The sequence below is a fragment of the Saccoglossus kowalevskii genome, chromosome 16, assembly GCF_978046115.1.
Source record: "Saccoglossus kowalevskii chromosome 16, keSacKowa6.1, whole genome shotgun sequence".
NCBI lineage: Eukaryota > Metazoa > Hemichordata > Enteropneusta > Harrimaniidae > Saccoglossus > Saccoglossus kowalevskii.
The window spans coordinates 33,586,032-33,612,303 of record NC_140656.1 but is presented as its reverse complement, the minus strand read 5'-3'; the positions used below and the strand labels follow the sequence as shown (position 1 = coordinate 33,612,303).

Genomic DNA, 26,272 nt, shown 5'->3' with positions numbered 1-26,272 from the left:
ATGAAGCCAGGCGGTTCGACGTGGGACAATGTTTGTAATACCATGTCTGGTGGTTTCACAATCTTCATACATACAGGTAAATGAATGTATCGAAACGTCTAGCTATTTTTAATAGTTATTTAGGACTACGATTACCAAATATTATCTTCTATATATCATATTTATCAGTCCTAGCAGCGTTTATTTATTTATAAACTACTATTACGATTTTTCTATTTGCTGCTATCTTACTAATGTCATCGGGTAAGAATTTCCATCAACGCCGTGCACATCGTTTGTTTATGCTATCGATAAAGAGCCATTGCTCGAAACGTCTAACTATTTTTAATAGTTATTTAGGACTACGATTACCAAATATTATCTTCTATATATCATATTTATCAGTCCGAGCAGCGTTTATTTATTTATAAACTACTATAACAGGTAAATGAATAGATGTGCACTCGGTTTTCATTGTTGTTATTAGGCGTCTAGTTCACTTACCATACCACATACTTAATGTCTACGCCCCAACAAACTGAAGATCACCAAGCTTTCTTTTATACCCTCAAGAAAAAAGAAAAAAATGTAAATAAATCATTATGTAAATAAATCGTTCGATTGCCATTAACCGATTCAAAACAATACACGCTAGACATATCAAATCACAAACCCAATGAAACAATTACTACTACGCGAGCTTGATAATTCTGAAACACGCCTCACATTGAATCCGAATTTAACTGCGGAATATGCATAAAGGAGTCACTCTGATGAACATTCCATTTTCTCATCCTACTTAATTAGTTTATTTATTGACACAACTCTGACTTTGGAAAGTACAACAGCAAGGTCACTAAAACTACAAGACAATAACGTGATTAACAGTAAAGATAATGCATACAAAATTACATTTACAAATTACCATTACATACGAATATACGTTACAATACATCCATGATTATACTATGGGGTGCCGCGGTCTTGTTTTCATAATCACGATTTTTTTTTTATAAATTTGGCCACTGAAATATTCATTGCAATGTTTTTATTTAACATTATCATTATAAATTTGTTATCTTCTATAAAGTTTATTTTCTTTCCAGTTTCCTCATATATATTTTTTTATTGTTGCAAATAGGGCAAGTAGTTATAAAATGGTATTCGTCTTCTACTTCGTTATTTGAGCAAAGACTAGAGATTCTTTTTTCTATTGGTAATTTCGGTTTTGCATGGCCTCTGTTTCGAGGTCGTGGTTACTTAAACGGAACCGAGAGATTGACGCTCGTAGATCAATATTTGTTAAGATTAAGTAATTGTTCAGTGCCAGACACGGTCAAAGGCGTTTTTCAGATCCACAAAGCATGCATATAGTTTTTTTATTTTTATTTTTATAGTTTGTGTTAAATGTTTGTTCTTTCGGAGCCTCACTGTGATACAGATACTTATTAATTATTGTTTTCAAGAATAACCTTTTCTAAACCCAAACTGTGTTTTCAAAATAATATTATTATCATCTAGGAAAGTTGTTATTCTTTGATTCAATATACTATTAAGCAGTTTTTCCAGGCAGATGGATAAGGCCATACCTCTGTAATTTGAGGGGTTTGATTTGAACCTGATTTAAAAATTGGCGCTATTAAACCCGAACTCAATCATTCTATGAAATCGTTAGATTTGTAGATAAAGTTTATGTATTGCTTCTAAACAGTGGAGTTGACCAGCAGTTGCTTTTTTATTTTCGCTCTTTAGAATTGGTCCAATAATATCGGCGTTATTGATCGCGTTGTGTTCCAACTCTTTTAGTTCATGAGTGATATTATTATTAGGGACATTCTTATCTGTTTTAATATCGCACGATGGATTTAATAGTTTATTGAAATAGGTTAACCACTCATTAGGTGTTCTTTGTTAAATTATTTGTTTGTTTATGTGGTGTATCGTTGTTCATTCCAGAATGATCAGCTCTCTACATTATACAGTTGTGAAGCTTTGAATTTTTCCCTTTTCCTTTTTGTGACATTTTTAGAATTAACTACTGACGATGAAGAGTGTACCCCGAATAAGAGGGTCCCTCGGATATGCTTTTAGAAGTTTTGAGATAGTTTTGAACTCGTTTTTAAGGAGTCTACAGTACCATTTCTTTTCATTTGTTGTACGCTTGTTATTTTGTTTTTGTTTTTGTGGTTTGATTTTCTTCAGACTTTTGTCCGCCAAAGAAGATACAAGTGATACAAAATGCCTGTTTCAATTAGGATATGAAATTTGTTCTTCCTTCGATGTCTCATATGTATTTAGGGGTTAGGGATTCAAGTTTGTGTTTACGCTCCATATTTGAGTAAGCACCGGCTTCGTTTACTTTTAATGAGATTGTGATTATGTAGTGGTCTGAAATATGGGTTATATCTGGTGTTTTAAAGAACTGCAGAAGCTCGTGTAAACGCTTTAACGATATTGCGTAGTCTGTTGTACTACTACCACTTAGAGTGTGGCAGGTGAACTTTCCCATTGAATCTTCGACGGTACAGCTGTTAAAGTTACAGTCAAAACAAAGTTTGGTTAATTTTCGGCCAAATTTGTTGATACAAGATTTTGAATCAACATCGAAACTGTTTCTTATACGGAAATTATCATCAATATAGTTATCTGGAGTAGGTAAGTGTTTATTATTTTCGTCATCGATTGTGTCGTTAATATCGCCAATACGTGAGTTAAAGTCACCATTAATAGTTTATCACCCTGTGTAGAATATTTAGATTAGATTAGATGCATGTCATTACCATAACACTGTTAAGCCTAACATGGAATTATTTGGAGATGAAGAATTCCAAATAATTGGAGGAACATACCATCAGCAAATATAAACAATCTGTGACGACGGATTAGCTCATATGCACAACCACAGACCATGGACACTTAGACCGTAAACACCATGGTCGTGCTGTGAGTAATGATGTTTGTCAAAAGTACATGTAGAGAATATACTGTACTTTACTGGCTGACCAATTTCAGTACAAATCACAAACGTACATCCACCGAAAATGAAAGTATACGTTCAGCAGGCGCCTTCAGTGTAGTAATAGTCGATTGTTGATGTGTAAATGTAAAATAAATATGACGATCCATAAGGAAATTGATTTACTTTGAGAATGTATTTTACTGTGCCTCACATGATTGGGAACGTAGTCAGAAACGTAAGCAGAGAAAGTAGTACTGAATTAGTGACCATGACAACACCCTTACAGAATATCTGAAATATGTCAACTAATTCAGCAGTTCTACTGCGACTTGTTTTCGCCTTCTCCCATTTCAGGCTCAAAATAAACTTCTGTACATGTGTGGTTTGACTCAGTTTGATATTGACATCGTACAAGCTTTCTCAAATGGAAGAACACCTGGTATTGACGGACTAGAATGTTCTGATTTACACGAGGTGTTTTTTCAGTCATGTTGGGTGAGGGCGTTCTACCACGTCCAGCCATAGAGTTATAGCTCTCTTACCAAAAAAGGAGACAGCACGTTTTTGAAAATCTGGCGACCAGTTATCCTTCTTTGCTACGCCTAAAGGAAGCCCGCGGGTGGATTATCCATCCTGGTCAAAGCTACACAATTACGGGCAGGCAGATTTATGACAACATCCGTTTAGTACATGACACAGCCACTTAATGAATCAAACTCCATGCTTGGAATTTTGACATTTGGCCAAGAAAAAGCTTTTGATGAGTACACCATGATCGCCTATTTAGGACCTTGAGTGCACTTGGATTTGGTGACAATTCATAAAACTAATGTGTAATATATACTAGTAATCTATCTCATAGATCATGTGAACAGCGCCCTCGCTACTACGGTTCCGTGTATTTGGGAGGTAAGAAAAAGTAATAACAACATTCATCATAAATGGAATTCACAAAGCCAAAATGTACACTTAAAAAGTTATAAGCATATCATTTTTATTATATTTAAGTTGTTTACTATGCAGTACTACAATGAGATATGACGTCACTGTCGCCGCCATCTTGTTTTGGACAACATTTTCAGCAATGAGTTGCTGGTTGGTTTGCTATGCGCGAGATTGTTACGCGATTGGAACAAATTGGATCAAATCGACCTCAATAGAAAACATCAATATCAATATTACCTTTCAATTTGTTTCATCCAATCGTATGAATTGCTGTATGATAAATGACGAAGTTACTCAAAATGTATTTGAATTATTTGGCTAAACTAGAAATGGTTGCACCAACAAGATTGTACAGTGACAACCAGTACCCGCAACTCTCTGTTACCAGAAAATTGTTGACACATGACAATTCCATAACTGGATTTGACTCTTTGAAGCGTCTGCTCTTTGTTTGATTTGTCGAATGCGTTGACGTGTTGTTTTTCTCACAATACAGGGCGAAAATATGTCACTTCGATTTTAACAAAGCAATGACTATTTTTGCTTGTTTTTACGGTATACTTTAAACGTTATTTTTTTCATGTTTCCTCGTTGCTATTGGATGTACATTTCAATGAAATAATCACAGATTGTCATTTGCACACGTCACATAAACTTGTTTAATATGATAATGTACCAGAAAAGTTACACGAGTTTACGTTCAACGAATGTAGGTCCAGGGCCGATGGAAGGAAGCAGAGTAATAATGTACGATAATATATAGCAATGCCGTAGTACACATAACCCTAACATTTGGTTGTATAGATTTACTCATTCTTTATTACATGATACACGATATTAAGATAACCTCATTGGCTGGGATCGAGATAACCTCATTGGCTGGGATCGAGATAACCTCATTGGCTGGGATCGAGATAACCTCATTGGCTGGGATCGAGGTAACCTCATTGGCTGGGATCGAGATAACCTCATTGGCTGGGATCGAGATAACCTCATTGGCTGGGATCGAGTTGCAATTGTTTACATATTTGCAGCGTCCTCTGAGCACGCTCATTTAATTTAATAAATCTATGATCTCCTGACGATATCACTGGGCTCAATATGCCTTATTGTAGCTGGGCAATTCCACGCAAACCTAGAATATCTATGCTCGTACCAATCATGTACTTCAAAAAGCACCTGTCCTAGCCAGTCTTTTTGATATGGTGAAGTTGGTATAGATTATGGAGAGATTTCCGGATTTTTTTTTTTGTGTATTAAATATGTTGAAAAGATATTGTATTGGAGTCAATTGTCTTTACTTTACACATATTAGAAATACGCCGTTGTAGGGCCAGTGAGAATTCCAGTGGTTGCATTGGCTCTATGATGAATTTGTTTTTGGGTATCTGTTGATCGACTTAATTAGTTGATTACTGACAAATGGCTGTGTTATGTCTGTCATCGTTTCGGCTCATTTGAGGTTCTGGACGGAACTCGACTCAGTGATTTGGAACTAATTACGAGATAACTGTCGCTATTCGGACTACTATTTCTGACAGTTGGTATTCGCAGTTATTAATGTAGTGAACGATTAATCAAAAGATATGACGTGTTCAGTACTTAGTGTGATTGGCTTTATGATTGAAGGTTACGCCCTAGAGTCTTTTTACTGCTTTGTAATTGGTTAGAGTTTTGAAAATGAATAAAGAGAGTTTGAGTTGGTCTTGGCGAGTACACCACCATAGACGCAGTCCAGTCCTGGAGAGTCGTGGGGCGAGTCTTGATGCAGTCTAAGGCAGTCTTGAGGCAGTCCAGCCTTGCGATAGTCTTGGGGACTTTTCCCCAGGGCGCTGTGTCTTATAGAGTGCTCGACTGACCGACTAAGACGAGAGTTGAAACGTATTTCGTTGTGTGTGTCTTATTTGACTGTAAAGTTTAAGTGACTTTCCCGATCCCGTACCTCAAGGGGACGCGACAGCGAGACGAGACGACATTCCCCCCTGACACGTGTGGAGAACCTCAGAGGAGAAGAACTTCCCCCGTGATAGCTCTACAACTGTGTATTATGTTTGCGATCACACAGCATTAAAAACGCCGGCGTTATTTTATATTAGGCCTGTGTAGCCCCCCCTCTGTAGTTACATCCGTGTTTGAAAATATTCGTACCCTATCACAACGGTTATTATTTTGCTCCCTTGAATCTCGACTTCAAAGGTTTTACTTTTTGATGGCACAGTTCTGCGGGTTATCTCACCCCAATTCCTTGTCTTTTTGTGCAATAATCCTGTAAACCTGGCTATCATGGGAGGTTCCGTGAATCAATCTAAAAATACTTTCCTCTTGCCAAATAGAAATCAGTAGCAAGACTTTTATCAATTATTTCCGCGACTACTCGTTCCACTGACCAGAGCGGCACGTTTATCACCAGTTTACATCAGTGTAAAATCGGCCATTTTTACACCAGCGTAAACTGGTCACACGGTAAAAATAACACGGCAGTGCTACAACGGCGTAAATGTTACGTGTAAACCAGGTAAAAGATAATCTTCTGAAAACCATTGCACACATGAGTCACATATAGTTTCTCTTATATGCATGGTATAATGGATAAACCATTTATCATACTACTGTGCATGGTATAGTGGATAAACCATTTATCATACTACTGTGGCGAGTTTGGAATCCACACAAAAAATTCCTCACCCAAGTCTGCATAAAATGGACTCCATCTTATCATATAGCGCTACTAGTATGTAATGATGTGACTGACATATCAATGTTTGCATTTCATAGTTGATTCTTTACATCTCAAGAGTGTAACCAGTTGATCCTCGGGTTACTGCCAATAATGATGTTTTTTTTCCATCCACAAAATTATATACCTCACATTAAACACAATGTAACATGGACTAAAACAAACATTTCGCAATGAACGAGGAGAAGGTTATGTTGACCTTGACAATTCGATTACAAATATCTATGCAGTGATATCAATGCAATGAACACACTATACTAGGGTTTCATACTGAACAAGAATATGATTTATATATATATATTGAGAAGAAGCAATGTGATATCAATTTGTAAATACGTCACCACGATCTTTTGTCTTTGTTTTAATCTTTCTTACAGAGACTAGATGTCCTTATGTTGATGGCTGGTTGCTGCATTCTTTCCCAAGGTTCACTAGCTCGGCAAGGTACAATAAATTCATCATTCTGATTTACATTTTTTTATTACCTTACATGCAGACACGCTCTGCTGGTATGAGGTCTGTAAATAACATTGTAATTTGTCTAAAGTCAGTTCGGGGTGTCTTTCATTTTTAGGTCATAGGAAATAGTTGTTCTCATATAGATTATATACGAAAGATGTTTGCTTTAATTTGTTCTCAGAGGAATTTACACTTTTGTCATAGTTGGCACAAAATTTAATTTTAGCAGCTTCTATCGATACAACCACATACTTACAATGTATGTTATTTTTATTGCAGACCCTCTCGAGCTCAGGATTAAAAGTGGTGTAGTTCGTGGCAAGATTGTGAGTTTGCCTGATAACCGAGGCGAAGCGTTTGCTTTCCTAGGAATACCTTTTGCCGAGCCTCCAGTTGAAAATCTTCGTTTTCGTGAGCCTGTACCAATATCAAAGTGGAGCGGTGTTTATGATGCTACTAATTTTGGAAATTCTTGCATGCAGAAACTAGACATGTTGTATCCTGATTTTCCAGGCGCTGAAATGTGGAACCCCAATACACAAGTTAGTGAAGACTGCTTGTACTTGAATGTGTGGACTCCATCACCAAAACCTCATAAAGCGGCCGTCATGGTAGGTGTTATTCTTTAAAGCAGCACGTTTTATGGAAGTAAACATAACAGTGAATAGTGTATAGGTGGTACTCTTAACGCAATATGTACAATGCCCATACCACCCTTGTAATGAATTGGTTGTCATAGAAACTAAATAGTCAAATCGAGTTTTATCAACAACAGGGACAGTGTCACAATACGACACTGCACTGTTTTATTGATTATTATCGAGTTGGTTTGAGGACAAACAATCATGGCCTGACAAAAATCACGTCTGCTTATAGTGGCAAGACGCATCACATTTATATGATCGTATATGTGCCTGTAATTTAGAGGAGACTGGGGGGGGAACTAAGTGAACCTCTATATCGGATTGCACAGGTTGTTGGTTTATGAATGTGTCATTTTACATGCACTGATGAAACTTCAGTAATCTTAACTTTTGTAGCAATCGTCAGGTTATTCCAATTAATATATTTTTGTCTTTGGTGTGCCTTTTTTGAATTTTCAAAAAACCCTGCTCGCTAGTGATTCGTAATGACAGACTTTTACTCATTACATGTACTAGTATGTGCTGACCAAAGCATCTAACTGTAAAACCGTCAATTAACTGTCGGTCGTCGCTGATTGGCTGCTGAGCTGAAATGACAATTTTTGGTTTTAAATAGCCCAGGATAGTTTTTTATATTCTTCGTGTAAATAGATAGGTGTTCGTATTTAGGGGATTTTTCCACACAAAAACGACGAATTCAGCCGAATTTTTTTATCGGTTGGCTTAATGTTACCCCAACGGATCGTATTTCTGTGAAAGATTAGGATTCTTTTCCTGATTTGTAGAAATTTGAAAAACGCGTTTCACAACTTGTCTTTTATTTAGTTTTATGCCGCATTCAAGATGGCGGCCCCGTATAGTAAATATCGCATTTATTTTATTATCACGTGTTCGACTGTGCATGTAACCTTCAAAAAGCGTACATCTGTACGAAGTATGCATTTATACAACATATCCTAGTTGACGACATATTTCACAAACTGAATTTACCATTATGTGTTATTAATATACAGGTTTGGATATATGGTGGTGGATTTTTCCGTGGCACATCTTCTCTTGATGTCTTCGATGGAAAATACCTTACAGGAACTCAGAATATTATCATGGTGTCAATGAACTATCGTGTTGGTTCATTTGGTTTCTTAGCAACTGGAGACCAAAGAGCTACAGGTAAGGATTTTTCATGGCGGTCTTTTTTTAAATAAATGCTGCTTACTGCTTTTATACGAGATTACCGAGGCAAACTAATAAACCCTATTGGGGAGCCACACGGGAACCAGTGAGTTGACGAGTACAGTATCAGAAATGGTGTCAGTAATGGGTACATTTTAGCGTACCACTGGCGTGGATAAACAAACGAGTAACAAGTATTATGGAAAGACTCTTCAAATAAATATTATTATGTGACTAGTCATTGCGGAGCTAGGCTTGGACTTCTTTCGCAATTTCTTTCGTTTCCAATCAGAAAAACGCTACAGTGTCGATTCCCACATTTCACAACACATCATAAACACAGCCACTGGGATTCTATTATATATCCAACGTTTTCACAGGCAGATTGAAATACGTTGACCTTCGTTTTAAATGTGATGATAAATTATTGCCACCCAAAGCCATATGATATTTATATTTTATATTAATAAAATGTAGGTTTGCCTCGCCAGTTCTTTGAGCTGACATATGTCATCAATGTGTATTGCTATTTTAGATATATTATAAACTTATTTACAAATAAAGCTCACGCTGTATAGTCTTGATACAGAACAGACCTAGACATTCCACAGTGAGGCGAAACATCAGACATAAGCATAACACATACGAAACCCTGAATACTAATGAGAACTTTTGTACATTATGTAGATATACAGTTATCTGTTATGTAACATGCTAATTTCAAAAGATGCAATCAACTGAATACTGTTATAAGAGTATATTATAACAAATTAGAAATCAAAATATACCATTGTTTGAATTCAGACAATGAATTACGTCACTGTTGCAAATTATCAGGCAATACTATTTTATTATTGTATTTTATAATTCAAACTGAAATGAAGTTTGTATTAGACTCGATACCGTCTATGATCGTAAGATGTTGAGAAAATTACGAATAATTGACTAGTTAATTGGTCTGGATTGTTGTGAGCTTGCCTTACGCACGGGACGGTACTGAAATTATGGAGGCAACCAATCAGTGATGACAAAGTATTGACATAGCGTTATCACATCATTTTTTATTTTACTCGGAATGTCTGAATTCAAGTCTAGGTTGTTATTGAAGATGAAATAGCATTTTCAAAAAAGTAATTTATTTATTTATTTATTTATTTATTTATTTATTTATTTATTTATTTATTTATTTATTTATTTATTTATTTATTTATTTATTTATTTATTTATTTATTTATTTATTTATTTATTTATTTATTTATTTATTTATTTATTTATTTATTTATTTATTTATTTATTTATTTATTTATTTATTTACATTTCATGCCAACAATTTAAAAATAAGGAAATTGGACAATACTCACCAAATTTGTAACTGTATACATGCTAAACTTCTACAATAATATATCATTAGATTCTGGTTATTGAAACAACTACAGAACTGGACATTATTCGTTACAACACAGAATTCAAAAGAAAATGGTGAAATCAATTATTTTTGGGTGTCACACAAATCGAATTTGTCTTTTTATAATTTAATATCAATGACAGAGTTCTTTGTCTACTTGTTATCAATGGATTAGATTTCGGTGAAGATGTTGATCTGGTTGCCATAAATACAAATATTTCTTTAATTTATGCCTCAAAAGGTGATGGATGGACCTAACAATGTTGCACTGAAAACAATTACCATTTAGTAGGAAAATGAAATGAAATTCGGGTCTCATCCCATTAGAAACGATGATGTTTTAAATGACAAATAACCAACAATTTAACGACGAATTTTCTTTATTCTTTCAAACATGAAACAATAGTAATAAGTATTAGCATCTGTGGCAGATGTTCACGTCGCGGTGTGCATTCCAATTTAGACTATAAAAAGCTGAGGTGTACAAAATGAAATGAAATCTTTTCAATTTTTTTAAAAGGAAACTATGGAATGTATGACCAAGTTCTTGCCTTAAAATGGATGAAATCTAACATTGGTACTTTTGGAGGAGACCCAAACAGGGTCACTATCTTTGGAGAAAGCACTGGAGCAGCAAGTGTAGGTCTACATCTACTATCACCATTGAGTGAACCATTATTCAATCGCGCCATATTGCAGAGTGGTACACCTGATGCCGAGTGGGCTGTGATGACCCATGGCGGGGCCGAGACGAAATCTCAAATTCTTGGTTCATTTCACGGGTGCAATTTCTCTCAAAGTGACTTTGTGGATTGCCTTCGCAATGTTAGTGCCGATGAATTGAGTGCACGCGAAAGGCAGTTTTCCGAAATGCCATGGACCCCCATCGCTGATGGGAAGTATTTACTGTACGATCCTAAACACTCGGTTAGCAATGTTCAATTGAAAAATGCGGACGTACTATTGGGAGCTGTCAAGGATGAAGGAAGGTATTTTATTTTGTATGGATTTGTACCAGGATATGAAAAAGACTCCACCAACTTACAGACATATGAAAACTATTTAGCCAATGTAGATTATACCAACTCTGATTTGAATACTTGTTCCAGGGCAGCTATTAAAGACCACTACACACACTGGGAATCGCCCCATGATGCTGTTGTTAACCGCGATAACTTAGGTGATGTGATTGATGACCGACTACTCATATGTCCAACAGTAAATTTTGCTCATAAATATGCACAGACAAATGTAAACGTGTATTCGTACCAGTATAATATCAGAGACAGTCAGAATCCATGGCCAGAATGGATGGCAGTCATTCATGGTGATGAAATTCAGGTAAGGCTGGCACATACATTTTGGAAAATGGTGTAATATTTTAGATTCTAGTTAAATCGAATTGTAAAACACGAGCTCATCCACTAAAATGCTATTAGGGACGGATTAATGAATAGTTAGAAGCATTCTTTGTAATGCAACCATATCAAAACTCAGAAAAGGTGGCATAACTATTTAAATATTAAAGTAATAATAATAATTTATTTACTTGCGCTGTTTACAGTAATAACTGACAAATAAAAGATTATATGCTTTCTTAAATAAATAATATATTGTTTCATTTTTATATGTTTAGTTAGGGCATTTCAAAATGTGGTTCTCATACAGAAAATGTCTTATCACCACACGTTACTAACCGTAAACAAGTAAGTTTTAAGATTTTGAAGATGACCTTGGGGTGTACAATAGTGACACATGTGAATGAAACATATATTTGAGGGATTGACATTAGAGAGATTTGTATACTGAAAACAATGTTTTATATATAATCCGATATTTTACTGGAAGTCAGTGAAGAGAAATCAAAGCAGATGTAATATGGTCATATTTTTATCATGATTTATATTTCAGTCAGTTTGACAGTGGTTGTCATGACATATACTGATAAAGGTTAATGACAAGACCAGATGGCGAGCTGGTCGAAATCAACCAAAAACATCTTATGACTCTGCAGTTTTTAAGATACAAGACAGTAGCTGTAATTCTAAACCAATGTTGTTTGCGAGTTTAAAAAAGGTAGTATCTTGGTGGAATGTTAGTGCGAGATTATTACCCCATCAATATTAGTTAGTGTTGACAATGTATAGAATTGTTTTCTCTAGACAGCTTGACGAGTAATTAATTGATTATGATGTGTAAAACTTTCATGTGATTGGTTGTTTGTTTGAAGGCAAGGCCTTGGAGTCTCTTATACTGATTGTAATTGGTTAAGGGGTGACAAGAAATAAAGATGGATTTAATGCTGTCTCGGGTGAAAAACCAGGGACTTGGCAGAGAATCGTTTTGGGAACATGAACGAAGCTTGTGTGTGTCTTTTGTCTTGTAATCATACAGTGTTCCCAGGATGATTTTTGTGTTGAACACAATGCCCAAGGGTTATCCACCACGTGTGATAGGTATATTTGATGGTTAAAACCTTTCACTTAGGTAACCGGGATTCGGTCGTTTCCACGCTAGGCTGACAAAAGACACACACAAGCTTCGTTCATGTTCCCAAAACGATTCTCTGCCAAGTCCCTGGTTTTTCACCCGAGACAGCATTAAATCCATCTTTATTTCTTGTCACCCCTTAACCAATTACAATCAGTATAAGAGACTCCAAGGCCTTGCCTTCAAACAAACAACCAATCACATGAAAGTTTTACACATCATAATCAATTAATTACTCGTCAAGCTGTCTAGAGAAAACAATTCTATACATTGTCAACACTAACTAATATTGATGGGGTAATAATCTCGCACTAACATTCCACCAAGATACTACCTTTTTTAAACTCGCAAACAACATTGGTTTAGAATTACAGCTACTGTCTTGTATCTTAAAAACTGCAGAGTCATAAGATGTTTTTGGTTGATTTCGACCAGCTCGCCATCTGGTCTTGTCATTAACCTTTATCAGTATATGTCATGACAACCACTGTCAAACTGACTGAAATATAAATCATGATATTTTCCTAGCTGTTGCATTATGTACCTTTTGCATATTAGATAATTGGACATTCGTTATACCATACAATGAACTATCATAGTAATCCGGCCTCGAACCCGCAAAAAATTGCTCAAAGACATTTTTTGATTCGGGAAATTCTTACCAAATATTAGAATACCTGTTTTCTCAGGATTTAGTTTTAGTTTATTGCTGTACATCCAATCTTTCAATTCACTGACACAATCCTTAAGATTAGACAGAGCTAAGTTATGATCGTCTACTAAGTTGATTGAAATGATATGTTTAATAGGGTATCATTGCTATAGAGAGGATATGATGAACCTTCACGTTCTATAATACTAATACTAAGTGGGTTTGTATACATTCAAAACAAAAGTGGCCCCTAGCACCGTCCGATGAGGAAAACAGTATTTTAACATTTGACCTTTTATTGAAACACACTGGTATCTACTCGTTAAATATGCTTTAAACAAAGCCAATACCCTCTCTGAAATACAAAAACATTGTTCAAGTCGTTCTAATAAAATCTCACTATCAACAGTGTTAAATACTGCATTCTAAAAGTACTAAAACAAAATCATATCATATTTCATATAAGGTATATGATAAAATCTTTATGGACTGGATACGGCGTTTGCTGCCCTCGGCCATACGACTTGCGCTTCCGCCGCACGACCTCGGGCCGCAAAAGCTGTATCCAGTCCTTAAAGAATAATTTGATATAGCCTCCAATTACATCCATGCACTACTTAACCACTCTTGTGGGAAGGGGGTCCAGGTCACATGATTTGCTGGGTGATGCCTTAAATAATTTTAAGCATCATCTTCAGAAAGTAATACGAATTCCTTGGTCAACGTGACGAATCGAATTGATTGAAACATCGGTGTTACTATAAAACTGGACCCCGGCTTATTTATTACATTAATCTTAATCGATGTGCCAATTCCAAGTGAAAAAGATTCAGGATACAGTGTTCCTTTTATTGTGAGCAATAACTTGTCAATAATGTGAACAAATTGTTTCCACATGAAACAATTCATGTCCGACCTCTTAGCTTGCAATTATCATTATCCAACTGCACTCCTGTGTGGGGACATTTTCTATCTAACATACGTTGAACAGTTCTATTTTGATATTATTGGGTTTACTATATTTTATTCCAATCTGTATTGAAAGTGTTTTTTCAACTTTAAGTACTAAATCACTGCCACATGGTCCGAGATGAATGACCCTATAACTGTCTTGCCAGTATATTGTCAGAAACACTAGTATCCAAATCAAGTGTAATCAACCTATGTGTTGCAAGTTACATATGTTGTTTTAAGTGCATGTCATTTAAGGTACAGATGCATGTTCGTGGGCACTTGGGAGTGAATTTTTTTTAGCTTTTTATCATCCAAGCAGTCTTGGCTATAGACTGTTAAAATTTTGTAGAATTTTGAATAGTGGAACATACTCAAAAGACGATTTTAAAATATAACAGGTGCAAACATTCTCTCTGTTGAATGCTTAGCAAGATTTAGCAAGGCTATACATAAATAATAAAGAAGAAACATGGTGAAAAAAAGTAATGACGGGATCTCCATACTATGCACTATATTTAACTTTTTACAAAACGATAATACATTTAAATTTGGAACTGTTACAGCCATTTTAATTATGAGCACTAGCAAACTTCTTAATGAGTAAATTTTTATGCAAATTAGCAATTATCTCAGCTTCTTTTTAGTGCACATCCCAGAACTTTAAAAAATGGCTCCTAGAGGCTTTGACCTTTTGTTTTGAAATTTTCACAAATGATTGACAATGTGTTTATCTTCAAAACGCCGTCGGGGCATTGTTTTTGGTTGAACAGTGTTACAACAATCGTACAGACAACTAGTCTGGGTGTTAATTTATGCATAAACTTGAATTAGTGAAATTTGAGCTGCTGCCCAGCGAAAATGACATTGATATCATCAGTAATTAACAAGATGACCAGAAGACAAGCAGCTAAATGAAGGGAATTCAGTTAAAAACGTACAAGATTTTATTTTGTCCACAATGAAATATGGGTTTCTATGCACTACTAATATTCTAACAAAACGGGATTAATTGGGAACAAATACTTCCATGAAATCAAAAAATGATTTAGTACAATACTCAATATATTCTTCAGCTTTATAAAGTCCCCTTTATCATTAAAGGGCGGTGGTCGTCGCGCTGCGCATGTGCGATTTGTGTTGATAAACATTGATTTTCCCACAATATAATGCGCTCTTCCAATGGAAATCCCAAGTATGAGGTTTGATCTGGGTGCGACATGCATTAATTACCACTGGTGACTCCTTCGATACTTCCAATCACCTAAAAATACCTAATTAAAGCTTGGTATCGTCTCAGTTTGTACTCGCCATGTGGATAATGAAATTCTTGTTCTATAGGTGTAATGTTACCTCGATGAAATGCTCACGATGAATAGGTTCCCTATAACCGGCTGATACTTTCTACCAAATCCCTAGCAATTCTCATAAGACAGTCTTCTGTTTGTGTTCACCCCACAAGACCGACATGTTAGCCGCATTGAATGCCTGCATGCCAGTGGCCTTTCAATTTCTCTGCACTGAAAACACTTCACTTTGTCATTACTATTGTCACGATAATTTGTGTTTTGTGCAACTTCTGCGCAACCAGGTTGATAACAACCGTTTCCTGATGAGGTAATACATTACCATAATTGCACCTAATTGCACATAATTGCATAATTGCTGAATTGACTAACGTAACTTGAACTGTTATACCTATATTGTTGTTGATATACGTATACATCATTTCATCAGCTTTCTCGCTCAACCCATCATTCATCATAGGAATACCTATATGCTTACTATCCAATCGGTGCCTGACACATATACATTAACATTCTCATTCGTTAGCTATGGTGTCATTACACAAGTTATTAATAATCTCATTTGTGCACAAATACATTAAGTGCTTTCATGACGTAATCCTGCATGTTGTTCAGTGCAACTACAATGTCCGGAATCATTTCCATTTCACATACCTTGTCATACAATGATTTCTCTTTTTAGTTTGTGTTTGGTATACCCTTAAATCCCGCAAATGAATTTACTGAGAAAGAGGTTCGATATTCGGAAAAAATAATGGCTTATTGGACGAACTTCGCTAAATCAGGAGTCACGTGATTACAATTGTAAAGGATTGATACGCCAATGACACCCCGTGTATGATAACAAACAACGAGAGGGCAAATTTGTTCTGTTCTAGAGACATTGTTTTTACTTGAGATTAAAATTGAATGAAATATATTAATATATGTATATATATTGGCCAAAGCAGACAGCCCAGGGGGGTGAATATTTAAAGTTTCCGAGCTTTGAGTCAGATTCAGGAATGCGAAATGAACATTGTCAACTATGGAGTGTTTTAATACCAATATTGGAGAGTGACGAGATGTGGTAAGTATTGTCATTGACAAGATGTTCGTGTTGTTGTTGTTGTTGCCATAAATATTCGATAAAAACATGTTTTTTATTGAAAATTTGAAGACAATTTTCATAATTGAAGTGACGTGAACTACGATCCTAATTGATATATATAATGCTTGTTTGCAGCAATTAATGACTAATGACTTATCTCGCCTGTATACCTGATTACCCAATCATAGTTTATATTTTAAATGTATACTCATAATTCACATCAATCACAATTATGCTAATTATATTCATAAATATCTAGTAAACATTGTAGGTATAGACCATTATTCTTTGTCTTCACTCTTTTTATTCCGCACTAAGAAAACTAAATGCGTATAGTACAATAGTTTGAATCCTTTACTACTAAACGCAAAGATGTACTTTTTCATGTGACAATTCACGTGTTAGTATTATTGCATAACACCAAATAAAGGTCCATTTTACCCGTTAAACATGGTATTCGTGTTTTGTAAAGCAATATAAATATACACTCATTGTTTTATCAAACCTTGACATAATTTCTTGGTTGTATACCTCTCGGTCGATGTAATTTTTACCTGATTCCACCTACCCCAGACCATTCGTCCCGGTGTTATCGCTATCGCCACACGAGACTCCAGCTTGTCTCCTATACAATTTTCCTTCCGCCCACTTAATTCATATGACCTTTGCACTGACATCGATAGCCAATCGCATTCGACCGCGGACGTCACTCTAAATAAACAACTGAATAAATTAATATACCATATTTGGAAGATAGCGGGTAAATTCAACGTTGTTGGTGTGTTCCTTCGGGTTCCGAAGTCGCACGAAACGAGTTCATGTTCCGTTATCTTTCGCAAGTAAAACAGGTCGATATGTATTAAACATGGCATTTGTTTTCTTGTTTTAACCCCCTTATTACGCAAGCTTCCGTCGAAGTGGTGTTTTTTTCGACGATTTGTGGCATGTTGCAAAACGAACGAAACATTGCGGCATTCTTAGCGGTGGATAAGGGATCGACTATGTCGTCACATTTATGTCTCGTTTGAAAGAGAATAAACAACCGCTCAGAAAAATATGTTGCTAATATTTAAGTGCGGTGCCTTGAAATCGCCTGCCCGACGTCCAAATTTCAAAAGGATGTTCGATTTGCAATGACGACCGTTCATATGTACTAGGCGACGTTACTAATTACTACTAGGGTCGGTGTTTGCATTAAGAATTATAGAACAAAAGATCAGCAAAGCGGTGCTTTTGTCGGCGATTTTGTCAAAGGGAATATTGATAAAATGTTGCAAAACAGAATCGCGAGTTGGGTGAAAAATTGCGCCGGCGGCATTCTCAGCGATGTCAGTGTACTGAAACTAACTCCAAGTTTCGTTGCCGCATTCACCTGATCCTTAATTAGCGCAACTAGCGGTGAAATTACCAGTATTATTGGGTTTGGATCTAACCCTAGTTCTTTGATGACAAGTGGAAGAATTTGGAAAATAAGCGATTTTCAGAAACCAGTCGGCAAAAAAGCGACAGTATCTTTCCTGTTACATATAGCTTCAATTGCGGACAATTGTTCTTCTTTGATAGAGATGATGCCATCGATGTGTTTTAAGACACTGTCCACTGCTGACGCGACAATTTCCTTAGAAATCATTTTGATTTGATTTATGGATGGCGAGCACCGACACTCCGATCCGATGAACTAATCAAAACTAAAATGGCGCGTGTCACGTGACTTTGTTTACTAAAGATAGCGTGGGCGTTTGATTGACACTCAACTCATTAGTATTCCACCAATCACAGCTACATCTACTTTCTGGATGTGTGCAGTCAAATTGTATAGGAGACAAGCTGGAGTCTCGTGTGGCGATAGCGATAACACCGGGACGAATGGTCTGGGGTAGATTCCACCGTGTGTTGTAGTGCATAATCAAAATAACCTTTCATTCTTGGTTGCATAAACAAAATAACCTTTCATTCTTGGGTGCATAAACAAAATAACCTTTCATTCTTGGGTGCATAAACAAAATAACCTTTCATTCTTAGGTGCATAAACAAAATAACCTTTCATTCTTGGGTGCATAAACAAAATAACCTTTCATTCTTAGGTGCATAAACAAATTAACCTTTCATTCTTAGGTGCATAAACAAAATAACCTTTCATTCTTGGGTGCATAAACAAATTAACCTTTCATTCTTAGGTGCATAAACAAAATAACCTTTCATTCTTAGGTGCATAAACAAAATAACCTTTCATTCTTAGGTGCATAAACAAAATAACCTTTCATTCTTGGGTGCATAAACAAAATAACCTTTCATTCTTGGGTGCATAAACAAAATAACCTTTCATTCTTAGGTGCATAAACAAAATAACCTTTCATTCTTAGGTGCATAAACAAAATAACCTTTCATTCTTAGGTGCATAAACAAAATAACCTTTCATTCTTAGGTGCATAAACAAAATAACCTTTCATTCTTAGGTGCATAAACAAAATAACCTTTCATTCTTAGGTGCATAAACAAAATAACCTTTCATTCTTGGGTGCATAAACAAAATAACCTTTCATTCTTAGGTGCATAAACAAAATAACCTTTCATTCTTAGGTGCATAAACAAAATAACCTTTCATTCTTAGGTGCATAAACAAAATAACCTTTCATTCTTAGGTGCATAAACAAAATAACCTTTCATTCTTAGGTGCATAAACAAAATAACCTTTCATTCTTGGGTGCATAAACAAAATAACCTTTCATTCTTAGGTGCATAAACAAAATAACCTTTCATTCTTGGGTGCATAAACAAAATAACCTTTCATTCTTAGGTGCATAAACAAAATAACCTTCCATTCTTAGGTGCATAAACAAAATAACCTTTCATTCTTGGGTGCATAAACAAAATAACCTTTCATTTGTAGGTGCATAAACAAAATAAACTTTTATTTGAGTTTTGTACATGAATTCAAATGACGTCAGTTTCGATCAACAGCGCCATCACGAGGAATACCAAGTAAATGCACCAGAGGTAGATCCCGTACCATTTGGTGACGCGAAACCTAGACAAAACCATTATTAACAGGGATGACGCTAGGCTTACACCTAGGGTGACGAAGAGCAAATATTGCATTGGACCACTGCCAAGCTGAAAATAAAGAAAACAATATTAACTTCAGTTTAAAATAAAAATAAAACCTCCTATGACGTTGGTATAATGGGTTATTTGGTAACTATAGTCTTACAGTGACTCGTGGTGATAACTAGGTGAGTCAAATCAAATGGGCAACTTTCTAAGTAATATAGTTAATTTAGTTGTTCAAATCACTTTGGGGGGCAAAATACTTGATAAGAACCGCCTCATATGCATTTTTTGCATACTGTGGAATACTTTATTTTCGCTGGAATTAATTTTCGCTGAAAATGCTTTTTGGGCGTTTTGCTTGGAATTTATTTTCACTGATTTTTCATGAGTTTAATGTGAAATATAGGAAAAAAAGTATATTCGCTGGATTTTATTTTCACGGAAACATCCCTTCAGCGAAAATAGCGAAAATAAATTCAAAGCGAAAATAAAGTATTCTACAGTATGATGTAACTCACAGAAAGTAGGCTAAAACAGATTTGTTAGAATTATAATCTTTTGGAGATAGTGCAGTTTATACGACTCTGTTGTTGAATAGTAAATTCTTGTAACGCTTACTGGATATACTCACCAGTAATTTGTCGCCCTTTCGTAAAGTACCAATAGTACATGATATGCCAAATCCTAGCATCAAATCTTAATACATTAATCAAGGGTGAAATCTACACAGTGCTATATTGGGAAGGTGATACACTACGATAAAGTCTTTCCATTTTCGACATTGTAAAATTCTTTTTGTGTTGGGGAGAAAAAACCCCTGAGAAATCTGATTTTGACAAGAAAATTCAGAAATTTATATGTCAGTTATTTCATACTACTAAATGAAGCTAATTTCGTATTTGGCATATTCTGATTGTTATACCATCGTCTGAATAGATCAGTATCCATGGCTCCCAGTTTCCATGGACATTTTAATAGTCTATACTATTGTATATGCAATCAATTGAGCTCTGTCCAGTTTATCCCAATTTAATTTTTAGTGTGTATTACCTGATTGTGTCGATAAATGGACTGCATATGTTATGTTATCACTACATGTACAGCATATGACCCTTTATGTAATGATACACACTTGCAATGTCGTATATGGTTTCATGTTTTATTATCTGGGATCGCTGTGCTATCTCCAGAACAATATTTTGGTCATTAAATTGTATTGTCAAGTTTCACATTTCTATTGCAATATCAGTAGCGTTTAGTGTTCAATCTCTGGGTAAATAGCAGTTTTTTTAAATAGTAAATTTCATTTCGTTTCGATATGTGTCTAAATTAACTGCATACAGGGCATATGTAATTTGTGCTGTTGTGCCATTACGAGAACGGCGTGACAGCAAATTTGTTGTATGTCTCTATGCGCATATATGAGAACGAAATATTTGTAATCATACTAACATGTGACTGTATCCAGAATTGATGTAAACTAGTCCGTCGTTCTGTCCAATGTGTCTATGTCTGCCACTCCCCTGTGTTGAATTCACTATTCAATTCAATTGTGTTGCATGGAAACACACAGTTAAATGTGCAATATACATAAGGACTGTCAGTATTTGAATTGCGTGTCAGAGATAAATATATCACTACCATTTTCTTGGGATTAATCTTACTATTGAAATATATGGAATAATTCTTGGTTGGATGTTAATTATGTCTAGATGTCTGAACACACATTATGTCCTCGAAGTATAATCTGAATCTCGCCACTGAAGAATACAAATTGTGAAATGAACTTTCTTTTGCTGCATCAATGCCAATTATGAATTGTTCTGAGTATTGCTGAATGAATGAATTGTATGTCAACTATCAAGAACAATAAACTTAAAACGACAAAAAAATAGCTTATTTATATTATTCTCCAACTTTCTGAACAATTTTGTTAATAAATATTGGCCTCATGTCTAATCAACTTTTTAAAAGTTTTGTGTTGACAATAATTTTTAGTTCAGTAATTTTAGTTATAAGAACATTTGTCACCTGATTTATTAATACCTGACGGTTGGGTCAACCGAATCTCTATTTGCGTTATAACTATATTATTTTTGCGTTGATGGCCTTGGACAATATTTGATTCTGAAACTCAAGTTGGACGGTTCGTGTTCGCAAATTGATTGACGTTCACGTACACTATCGAAACGTATACACATATTTTGTCATTGATTAAAAGGGCTTTTCTACCATACACAGAAAGTATGCACGAGAAATTGTCCCGATAAAGATAAATCTGAATTTTCTTGATAAATTTTCTTGATTAAGCAATAGTTATTTTTCATCCTTATTTAGAAATTCAATAGAACGCCATTTGATTTCCAATAATTCATTAAAGGGTACGCTAATACAAGCATGATGTTATCGTATTAGTGTGTTAGTGTATGTTTATCAATACATAAATTCAGCGAATATTCTTGCAAAGGATACTGAGTAGAGGACCTCCAACACAAGCTGATATTGACATGACTGGACGACCGGTTTTAGCATTTGCTATGTTAGTGAATAAATCTGATGATAATAAGAACAACAAGAAATAGTTTAGTTCCTTGCGTTATCGTCGACTTAAAATATCAAGGATGAAGTAACACTGTTTAAAACAGCATTTAAAACGAAATTGGTCAAGTATAATTACGTCAACTATATATCACAGTAAGAGATACTTACCGGCTATACTGTTATCTACTGACAGTTTTAATAATACAAGTATAATTACGTCATCTATATATCACAGTAAGAGATACTTACCGGCTATACTGTTATCTACTGACAGTTTTAATAATACAAGTATAATTACGTCATCTATATATCACAGTAAGAGACACTTACCGGCTATACTGTTATCTACTGACAGTTTTAATAATACAAATATAATTACGTCATCTATATATCACAGTAAGAGATACTTACCGGCTATACTGTTATCTACTGACAGTTTTAATAATACAAGTATAATTACGTCATCTATATATCACAGTAAGAGACACTTACCGGCAATACTGTTATCTACTGACAGTTTTAATAATACACGTATAATTACGTCATAAATATATATCACAGTAAGAAATACTTACCGGCTATACTGTTCCCCACGGTTAATAATAATATACCAATAACGTCGTCACTCAGACTAAATATTATACCTATTGTCTTAAAATATAGAAAATATAAATATGAATCTATAATTGGCGTGATATAATTGTAAATAAATACATATATAATATGTATTGTCAGTCATTTCTTAGGTATGGTATGTGCATCCGTCAGACGTAAAAAAGTTGTGAATTGGTTCTTACCATTAGTATGTTTATAAGTTCGTTAGCAATAACATAGATCCAAATGACGCCCACAAAGAATCCTATGTAAGCAAATACCTAGCAAATAATTAAAAATAATGAAGTCCTGATCAACCATGAGTTATTTTGAGGTTCATGGACTGGACAGAAATTATAAGAGTGTAGACTCGTGTTTTTTGAAAGTCGTGTACATAAAGATATATGACCTTTCACAAACATTTGCATTCAATTTGCACCTTGAATGGTGCATGACAAAATGTGACCCTCCCTCCTTCTAAGTGTAAGGATAGTACATTTATTAAAACTATATATACATATTAAATAATATTCTACTACACAGCTCAGAACTTACCTACTTCAATCAGTTAGCCCAGCTCTCATTGAGAAGAGCACAATGTACCACATTATGGTGATACATACACAATTTTACTGTCACCTTTATGAGTGTTGTGTGTTGAATACGAGATACACATGTTAAATACCACCATTAATTTTAATACTATATAGTCAACACTACGATTCAGCCAAATTGTATTGGTCTAACGAATTCTAGTAATAATTGCAAAAATATCGAGAAGCCTTTTTATCCAAAGCTTGTTGTCACACAGTATGAGAAAAAGAATCATATTCACCAAATCATCTTGAATCAGTGTGATGTTGAATGAAATAAGATATATGATTCAAAACTAACTTAAACAATAACCCTACCTATAAAAATTGCAACCCTCCCTTATATGCCTGCACAGATTAACCCTCCCCTCAACACCTACCTCTTGTCCGGTCCCTTGAAAGAACTTGTTTTACAGTCAAATTATCCATTACTTGGCAAGATAGATGTGATTGGTTGGCTAATTACTAGTGAATGACAGAGTGAATGACGTATTTGGTCCAAAATATCACATAACACTGAAACCAGCAAATTATTTAACGTTTTGTTTAGTAATATGTCTAGAATACAGATTAAAATATCGTACCCATTTGTCAAACAGTAACTTCAATATTACTAGGCTTAATATATATACGTACCCATTGGTAACAAGGAGGCACGTGGTTTGTTGACGTCACGAATACTATGAGAGCTAACAATGTCCCAACACATATCGTTATAAGCCACACTAAGACGTTATCACTGACAGAGCTGAGAACAACTAAAATGAAATAGAATTTTAGTTTCTTTATATTTCACTGGACAATGTAACAATTTTCTCTCTCAAAGAAAAGACAGTTTTTTTCTCTCCATCGTTTATTTTCTTCTCATTCTATCCCCACTAAAAGAAATATTGGTTCATGCTTTAGATTTATTTGGTAATGGGAACGTACCATAACTACGACTACGTCATGATGACATCATATGTATCAGCGAGTTGCAATAATTACCTTTCACAACGAAAACAAAAAACAATGATCCTGTGATACAATGCAAACTGTTGAGTAAGCGGTTCCAGTTATGTTTCTCTTTGCTGTAGTCAACGACCGGGGTTGTCAAGGTTACCACGAAGTTAATTGGAACCTGTAGTGTGAATAATGTGATGAGCACATACGTTTTAATATGTCTATTTCGTCGTGGTATTAAACAGTCAGTCAGAGCGCCACCACTTTACTCGTTCGAAAGCGCCTTTACGCGATCATAGTAATTTTCTATTACAAAAAAAACGTTCTCACCTTCATAATTGCGCATAATTTTGATAACAGGGATGTCTGCTTCCAGTGAATAATATCCACTGGACAAATAGTCAACAGAAACGATTTTATTAAACCTGTTTGAGATGTTGTCTCTCTGTGCAGATCGCCAGCTGTATACGAAAACAATGAATGGTATGAATATAACGCATTACAATTCCACCTGCAGAAGGTCAAAGTTGAGACCTCTTTATGAATATGGAAAGCTTGTATTATAGTTTACCGTGTTTACGGGAACCGATATAACAATATAATGAAATTTTATTAGAAGTCATCATTGTAACGCGTACTGTAATGTTTTCGACTGCAAACATCAAAATAACATTTTAAAATCGACATTCAAAATAAGTTGTAAAATATTCAGATTTTTGAAAGTTGTGATTATTATTATAATTAATACTGAGATCCTTACCCCCAAACTCTGGCGACATTATGTCTGCATCGAGGTTATTGTTGTCAATGCTGCTGTAATTTGCATATCCTTCAGATAAAAGTGACCCGCCTTCGAGGTCATGTGACTCTGAGCTCGTTCTCTGATTCTTAACTACGGTTGAAGCAATATGTCATCAATGAGTCAATTGAGATGAAAACAAATGTAAAGCTCATTTTGTGTTCATTTATGGGTTATGCTTACATGTTTATAGAATCGAGTTCTTATTAATGATTTGTTATACTTTCGAACGTACCAATCGATTTAGCAATGTGGCCTCGTTGTTGTGAATCCCGCAGCCTTTCAATCCATTCCATTAACCTCGGAGTCATGACGACAATAATGACGTAAACAGCATACAAACAAATAAATCCTAATTATTTGGTAAAAATTTGGCTATTTTAGATTAATCTCGGGAGTGTGTAATAGCAAAATTAAATTGGTAGCTTTTTAGGAGAACATGTCCCATATATGGTATATTTAAAATTTTCCTATTTTAGAAATATTAATAATATATTTATTATTTATATTGTAGTAATTTTGAGCATGGTAATAATAATAATTCTATAAGTGGGGAATTGATCAAAATATCATTATCCGTGGCACATCGACACGGATTATTGATAATAATGTTATCCCACATTTTGTAAAATGTATCTCGATTTATTTATTTTAGCATCTTCGTATTATCTGAAAACATCCGCTAATCTATGACCCAATAAAAGAGATCACACAACCAAATACAATTACTCTACTAATCTAAATGCAGTATCCCTAAAATGCAAGATTTACCATATATGTACTTTGAGCGATATCAGGAAAAAACTATGCAGTTGATTTTGCTATATTCATAAAAAATGGTATTCTACACAAAAAATCAATAGTAGCATTTCCCTGACAAGCCATTTCTCCAGCCTTGGCTCATTTCCTGAGTAATGGAAATACACTAACAGATAATAATAATGGGATATCACGATCAATT

At 35.0% G+C, this 26,272-nt stretch overlaps 1 protein-coding gene and 1 pseudogene across 1 annotated transcript in view; one reads left to right on the top strand and one right to left on the bottom strand.

Annotated features, from left to right (window-relative positions):
* LOC100378042 (acetylcholinesterase-like) lies at positions 1 to 16,933 on the top strand (annotated as a pseudogene).
* Positions 16,934 to 19,669: 2,736 nt separating this feature from the next.
* LOC102809243 (mitochondrial sodium/calcium exchanger protein-like) overlaps positions 19,670 to 26,272 on the bottom strand; it is a 38,008-nt gene continuing 31,405 nt past the window's right edge. Inside the window, exons 7-16 of the mRNA XM_085491000.1 lie at positions 25,547 to 25,663; positions 25,273 to 25,404; positions 24,843 to 24,973; positions 24,558 to 24,690; positions 24,207 to 24,328; positions 23,181 to 23,258; positions 22,959 to 23,034; positions 22,315 to 22,395; positions 20,474 to 20,538; positions 19,670 to 19,905 (exon numbers count right to left, since the gene is read on the bottom strand). Coding sequence (XP_085347126.1) covers positions 19,726 to 19,905; positions 20,474 to 20,538; positions 22,315 to 22,395; positions 22,959 to 23,034; positions 23,181 to 23,258; positions 24,207 to 24,328; positions 24,558 to 24,690; positions 24,843 to 24,973; positions 25,273 to 25,404; positions 25,547 to 25,663 — 1,115 coding nt within the window. The 3' untranslated portion in view covers positions 19,670 to 19,725. The remainder of the gene's footprint in view (positions 19,906 to 20,473; positions 20,539 to 22,314; positions 22,396 to 22,958; positions 23,035 to 23,180; positions 23,259 to 24,206; positions 24,329 to 24,557; positions 24,691 to 24,842; positions 24,974 to 25,272; positions 25,405 to 25,546; positions 25,664 to 26,272) is intronic.